The sequence below is a fragment of the Nannobrachium achirus genome (genome assembly GCF_963921795.1).
Source record: "Nannobrachium achirus genome assembly, chromosome: 18".
Taxonomy (NCBI): Eukaryota; Metazoa; Chordata; class Actinopteri; order Myctophiformes; family Myctophidae; genus Nannobrachium; species Nannobrachium achirus.
The window spans coordinates 40,826,924-40,834,407 of NC_137825.1; the positions used below are offsets into that span (position 1 = coordinate 40,826,924).

Here is a 7,484-nt window from a genome sequence, read left to right on the forward strand (position 1 = left end):
AGGATCCATACTTGTCTCCTAAAAAAGGAGCTGGCCATTTGAGCTTAATCAGGTGAAATGAGGTGAAACGTATCTCAAAATGATTTCATGTGGCCAGTTTTATATCAGGCCCTGGAGGGAAGTGACTCACTCTCTCTCACACTCACACACACACACTTATAATGAGACAATCATGCACAAAGCGGTTGTTTCTTTCCAGGGAGGCGGCTTTTTCTGAGTCTAAGCATAAAGACCACAGCATACCTGCCAACAGTTTGTTATAGAAAAAAAAAAAACAGAGAATCATTACCCTGGGGGAATATGCATTTCCTATTTTCACTGAACAGCTCTTTTGCCTCTACTGTATGGTTGAAAAAGATATTTTTTTCTGTAATTTGCAACATTTTAAATCCTCTTCATTGAACATCAAGTTCCTGGTTTCTCAAGAGTCAAGACTACCATAAATGTTTACCCATAATGACCAAAAGTAGCAACATAATCAACAGCCCGAGACCAAGACAATGCAACATTTCTTGTAACATTTAATATGAGCTTTTCTCCATGTACAGTAACAATGAAATGTTATCTTACAACCAAATTATACGCGAACACATTTTACAATTTGCATTGGTAGTTTTAAATTAAACTCGACATGTGCCTTCATCGTGTATTCAGATTCACAGCCTGGCAGCCTAGAAAGCAGCCTGGCAGCCTGCTGTCTGGATGTGAAACCTCAACACTTTCGCAGTGTACCAAGGTACAGTATCTATTTGTTATGCTATTGAATTAAGCGTGAGCGCATGCGTGCGATAAAGAGAGGGTGTTTGTGTGTAAGGTTAAGCTCAATGTCTATTGATGAGATGCTGTGTGTTTGGCACCCCTCCCCCATCACAATCTCCTGCGTTAAGCAGGTTTCCATGGCAATCTTCCCACAGCATCCTGCTGCCTCTTGCCTAGCAGTAGCATCCTTGTCCAAAAACCAATGCAGACACTAATGCCTTCAGTTTCTACCCATGGATCCTTTCTGCTCTCCAGGGCTTCTGAAATATTAACGGTGTCCCACCTCCCATGGGGGGCTGGGGAATTGATGATGTCATCAATCAATACCAAGTCTAAAGAATAAACACGGCCATCTGACAAGAGGTAGCGGAATGGCGTGTCTCTCTCCTCTCCCCTTCCCTCTCTCTCGGGGGTTGTGTGTCTGTACTGTACTGTACAGTGTCTGTCTGACCTCATGGCCCTGCTGTGCTCTCAACACCAAGCACTCAGACAGCACGGTTTATAGTACACATGAGGGTACTATTATTATTGCAGCCATTAGCCTGCAGGACGGTGAGAGATGGGGAAGAGACGCTTAATGCAGGGATGGAATCATAACAGATACAGACGAGGAAACGTAAAAGGCCTACTACGTTTCTACTGTAATGCTTTGTTGATTATAAATAATTGGTAAACGTATTGCTCACCCAAAAAACATCAGCTACACAGGATCAGCTGCTTTTGGTAAGAGACACCATTGCGCCATTAAGTACAGCATAATTAGGCTTAAAGAGAGGAGATCCACTGAGCATGCTCAGAAGACACCCATCTGATGGGTAGAGCAATGGAGCGACACTCTTGCTCTGTGTGTGTGTGTGTGTGTGTGTGTGGGGGGGGGGGGGGGGGGGGGGGGGTCATGTGTACTGCACTGTGTCTGTCTGACCTCATGGCTGTGATGGGCTGTCAACACCAAGTACACAGACAGGACAGTTACAGTACAATCGACTGTTACATCGCTGTCAAGCCATCCCAATCAGGCAGCACAGCCTGAGGTCAGCATCTCAATGAACAGCTGAATGACACCAACACTATAACTGCAAAACCACTAGGCAGTCACCTCCAAATACATTCTAATTCTAATTCAATTAAATGTTATTTTCCAGTGGTGTAGTTTGTTTGGTTTTTGTCATTATGCATTTTTCCAAAATTATATAATAACCTTGTTTTCCTAACATTGACATTTTCATTGATTTTCCATTTGAGATGAGTGGAGGTTATTGCTCTGCAAGTTGGACTAGATTAGCAAATGAAATCCATACACTGCAATGATCTATACATAATATATGTAACAATCTATATTTTCTGTCGCACTCCTCCCTCAACTCATCTCTGGTTAGCAGATTTCCGTTTTCCGTTCCAGAAAACACTATCCTATAGCAGGTCTTGCGTGCAGAGTTCAGCAATGCCACTCCAGGAACTGCTACTAAAAATAAAAACGCTGTTCCATAGATTTCCAACTTGCTTCTACTATTAGCCTGCCGGACAGTGAGAGATGGGGAAGGGACGGCTAAAGCACAGAGAAGGAATCACAACAAATACAGGAACAGTAAACAATATTTCTATTAGAGATGCATGATACTGAGGAAAGCAAAATGAATGTAATGCTGCTTAATTTATGTTGTCTGTCGCTCATCAAAAATAGCCATGATCTACAAGATCTGTCGCTCATCAAAAATAGCCATGATCTACAAGATCACAATGAGTCAGATTTTCGGTAAGCAATGCCGTTTTACGACAAAATATAAAGGTTTATGGGCCTGCTCTTGGCTGTGGCCTCATCTGTCTGAATATTGACTGGATGCAAGCGGTTATCTGTCCTCTGTCTCTCCTTTGTTTTACCATGCATATCATACACTCTTCATTCCCTCAGTCTCTTTCTCTTCCCACACTATGTACGCATTTGTAAGTCTCAATGTGTGTGTATAGTACGTGTACTGTAATTGTTAGGCCCAAAGCAGTCTTCTTAATCCTGATTTATACTTAGTTACACGCTGGTGTTACGTGCTGTGAATAAATAGCAGATATATAAGCTCAAAACGTGTCAAATCCGTGACGCATTGTGAGCTTTAAGATCTGCTATTTACTGAGCATGACACCAGCACGTAACTAAGTATAAATCAGTTTCACAGAAGACAATGCTGAATAGAGTATGGACCTGAAACTGAAACAGCCGTCCTCTACTCTCTGTGCCTTTCATTCTGTGTCCCTCTTGCTCTCTTTTTATCTACTGTATGTCTTATCAATCTGCTTCATTCTCTCTAATATTCGCATGGTTCTATTCCCAACTGGTTTGTTTTTCCCCCATAGCCTTCCATCTTTTTCTTGCCTCCTTTGCATTTCCTGCACCCCATGCCCCTTGTGTCTTTTGTCCCTCTTTCAGAAGTAAGTCGGCCAATGTTAACTCATGAGTCAGTCAATGTGTTTGTTTCTCTTTCTGTCCATGAGAGAGAAAAGCTGTTCTGTCTCGCTTGGTGAGAGAAGCTTTGAAACAAAACAGTGCATTCTTTTTCAGCCAGTTCACGCTAAGCTTAATAAACGTCACTGCGCTGACCAATGTTTACTGATTATACTCTCAAGCTAAGTAACTCAGTTTTCTCTTTTAACTTGTTATGGGCTGAGTACGGGGGAAAAAAACTGCCAGGTTCACTCTTGATCATAGTTGTGAAGATATACAGTGTGTTTCTAACACTGCAAGAAATTAAAGTGAACTGCCACAGATAAAACGTAAAGAGATGGCCCCATGTAAAGCACAGTGGTCATTCTACAATGAAAGACACCGTTAAGGGACTGAAATCACGTACATCACGTGTTATACTGCACACGTACAGTATAACACAAGACAGACAGAGACAAAGAGAGGGCACAACAAAGACGGAAAGACAGGGACAAGGTCTTGTTCTGTTCTGTTGTCAATCAAAATGCAAAGTGAGCAATAAACGAGAACAAGGCTGCATGGTGCATGCTACAGTACAAGTGTTATTTCACTTCTGAAAATTGTGCTGTGCGTTATTGTTTTTCTATTATGGCTTCACCTTGCATATGGTGCCAACTATGATATGATGCTACAGTATACTGTCAAAGCTCTTGTCCAGGTTGCATTATACAGTAGAATGCCATGGTGCTGCCCCCTTTTCAATTCTGGAACAAACATTTGATGAAAATAGCAAAAATACAAGCATTTCTTTGCAAAGATATTTGGTGCAGAGAGAAGGAGCGTACCTACAGTAGCGTAGAGCCCTGGGAGACCCCAGTCAACCATCACTGTCGGGCAGAAACCTCATATCTCCAAGTTTCAAATTTGTAAATTTTTTCGCAAAGCCCTACTTCATCATACAAGGCCGTCGCACAAAAGTAGTGGAAACAGCCGATCTACAAGCACACAACACGTTGTGTGCTTGTAGATTGTTTAAATCATTTTTAAAATGATAAATACAAAACAAACGGTTTTGGACATACAAGGTTTAAACCCGACAACGACGATATAATAGTGGTTAGATAACACAGGAGGCAAATGTCCAATAATAACCCTAATAAAGTAAAGTGCAGTTTTTGTTTACATTTTGCTTCAAGTGAGCCTGGGAGATGGAACCCATCTCAATGAGCGTACTCCCTCTACTCACCGGTGAACCCATCTCAAAGAGCGTACTCTCTCTACTCACCGGTGAAGACGTCTTGAAAGCCACAGGAGGACCTCCTGGTGGCAGAGATGGGCTGACTGCCTCCTCTCAGCCTCTCCTCGGAGCCCCCGTACCCACCACCAAGGAACTCCCTGGACTCGGCCCCTGACCATCCTCCGTCGTCTTCCCTGCTGCGCCGCAGCCTCCTCTCCGGTTCGAGCTCGTCCGTCCAGTCGGCGGAGCGGCTCAGTGGCCGGGCCAGGGGCCCGCCGAGGCTCTGAGACCGCTTTCTGCGCAACCGCCGATGTTCAGCGACCGTTCTGACGGATCGAAAATGTGTTTCTTTACTACGTGCATTATACAGTAAATGTGCATCACAGAAGAGAATAAAAATGATTAAAAAGATTTAAAAAAAGGTCAAGCATTATTCCATTATGCCCTTTGCCCCCATGAAAGTTGTATGGTTCAGTAATCAATCAAATCTGAAAATATGTGGGTACAAGCTTACCTGTAAACCTGCTCGTGCACCCTGTGGTGGGAACGGGGGCTCAGGGAGGGAGAGAGCGAAGGGGAGTGTCCCGGTGAGCTCAGCTGTCGCGTGGTGGTCTTGATGTAGGTGGGGAAGATGGGAGGGTAGGGCTTCACCGTGGGGCTGGAGGAAGAGGTGGTGTTGGAGGCCGTGGAGGACAGGGCAGACTTGAGGCGGCGCGTGGCCAGCGTAGGACTGTCCTGGGGCGGCCACTGGTTGAACGTGACGCTGTTCCTCCTGTGCGGGGGGACGGTGAGGGAGGCGCTGGTGGTGCTCGAGTGATCCGGTTCTGACTCTGCACTCAGACAGTCCTCCAGGGACTCTGCGCTGGTGCCGTCGTCCAGCCCGCCCTCACCTTCTTCAGATGCGGTCTGTGAGATCACCTCCACTCTCAGTTCACGACCCCCGGAACTCCCGCTGTGGCCGTCTGTTGAAGCAGCAGGAACTCCTCCCTCCGTCTCCCCCTCTTCTTCTTCACCTCCTTTCTCCTCCTCGTCAGGGGGCTCCACGGCACTCTCGAATGAGGCTGTGAGGAGGCTGGGGAAGCTGTTAGTGCTGGTCGTCTTGGCAACGGGACTAACAGCCACCACCACCCCATTGGCCACTGTGGTTATGGACGTATGAGGAGGAGGTGGTGATGGGAGCCGCTGCAGCACCGGAGCATGCTGGTCCTTTGTCCCCGTGGCAACACAAAGAGAGGCCTCGGAAGTCTGCTCCTCGGGCCCTCCGTGCTCGCCCTGCTCCCTCACTCCGTTTAGCTGCTTCACGCGCACGCCCACCTCCTCCTCCTCCTGTTTGGTCTCTCCCCCCCTCACCTCCTCTGTTCCACCGAGGGAGAGACGCAGGGCGGAGGCCAGGCCGTTCTGCCGAGACGAGCCGGACAGCTGCCCCGTCTCCAGGAATGACAGCGCGTCTGATCCCAGCTCCAGCTCTGGGGTCAGCGCCAGCGGCTCAGGAGGGGTCAACTTCACCCCTGCTGCTCCTCCCGTGATGGAGTTGACAATGGCTCCCCCCTGCTGCTGCTGAAGCCTGATGGCCAGCTGTATGTCTGCTAGCAGGTCCTCATGGTCCGCCGCAGAGTGGAAGCTGTATATGTCCGTGTCCGACCCCGAGCTACATCCCTTGTGACCTCCTGACTCTGCAGGGGAAGTGGCGGTGGCTTGCACCGGCACCGCATACTGTGGCCGGCCATCGCCTCTTCTCAACCCTCCTCCGTTCTGTTTCTCTCCATCCTTCTTCTGCCTCCTCGTCTGCTTGTCGGCCTCCGTATCCGACTGGCCCAGCTCGTCGGCGGACAGATCCGGTGTCTTGGTTCCCACAGACTGCGTGCTGTCCAGCTCGTCGCGCTGAGAAGGCGCCAGGACATCCTCCTTGGAGCCGTTGGTGGAGGAACAGGCGCCCGCCTTCCCCTTGAGGTTGCTCTTTCGCTTCCGGATAGAGAAGACCGACGACTTGGACTCAGACTTGTTTTTCTTCTTGGCCGGCAGTGGCCCGGCATCGTCCCCTTTTCCCCCGTGCTTACCGTGGGACTTCTTCCCACCTTTCTTCGTGCTCTCCATCGCCCCATCTCGCCATCCCTCGTCCGGAGCGGCGCTGCTCCCAGCAGCCTTCCTTAGCTTAGCCTCCTGGTTGCCCATGTCAGTGGAGGATTTGAGAGAGGTGCCTCCGCTTCCTCTCAGGCCATGGTTGGCCGATGTGCCACTGTCTGGGCTAGCTCGCAGGCGCTTGTGCCCGCAGAAAGCTGAATCGCTGTGCTCCAATCGCCGCTTCTGTGCACAGGAGTCGAGGAGGTGGGGGGGAGGATGGTGATGATGATGCTCTTGTTGTCGTTTGGCTTTGTGTGCACCGCGCTGCAATTTGTGCTCTCCCCCGCTGCTGCCTTCCGGAGACGAGGGGGGCCCGATCAGCAGTGATGGGGATGCTGAGGCGTACGAGACGTACGGCTGCCGCGTCTGCTTGTTGTTTCTATTGGCAAGTGCTTTGGTAAATGCTTTGATTTTCCTACCCCTCAGAGCCCTGGTCTCTCTACTCCTCCTCCTCCTCCACTGGTCTGTCTCACTCTCCTCCCCTCCTCCTCTTGGAGGTGTGACGCAGGCTGCAGCGCGTGCCTCCGGGGCATGCTCAGTAGAGCTCTCCGGCGGACAGGGGCTGTGTGCGGCTGCGCGCGGCACAGAGGGAGAGATGGAGGGGGGCTGGGATGACAGCGGCAGGGGCTGATGGTGGGGCGAGCTCCATCCAGAGGGCTGAGGCTCAGGGAAAAACATAGACATGCTTGCCATGGACTGACAGAGGGGAGAGAATTGACAGAGAGGAGAGAAGCTGTGGTACTGTGGCTGAGGCTGAAAGGGAGACTCAAAGGGAGACATCAGGAGCTGAGAGGAATAATGATCACCGCCGCTATTGTGATGCGTGTGTGGCTGTGGCAGGGGGTGGGGCTGTGGAGTGGGATGCGAGGCGACCCAGGGGTGGGGGTGGGGGCTAGACAGTGGCTGTGGATCGTTCTCTTGGGAGTGCGTGCCACTGCTGACATCCTGGGGGCT

General features: G+C 49.5%; 1 protein-coding gene across 1 annotated transcript in view; it reads right to left on the reverse strand.

The window, feature by feature from the left end:
- The window catches only part of fmn2b (formin 2b), a gene marked incomplete at both ends in the record, with an annotated part of 121,970 nt that extends 114,756 nt beyond the window's left edge, over positions 1–7,214 (reverse strand). Inside the window, 2 exons of the mRNA XM_080747426.1 lie at positions 4,458–4,735; positions 4,924–7,214. Coding sequence (XP_080603552.1) covers positions 4,458–4,735; positions 4,924–7,214 — 2,569 coding nt within the window. The remainder of the gene's footprint in view (positions 1–4,457; positions 4,736–4,923) is intronic.
- Positions 7,215–7,484: the final 270 nt, after the last annotated feature.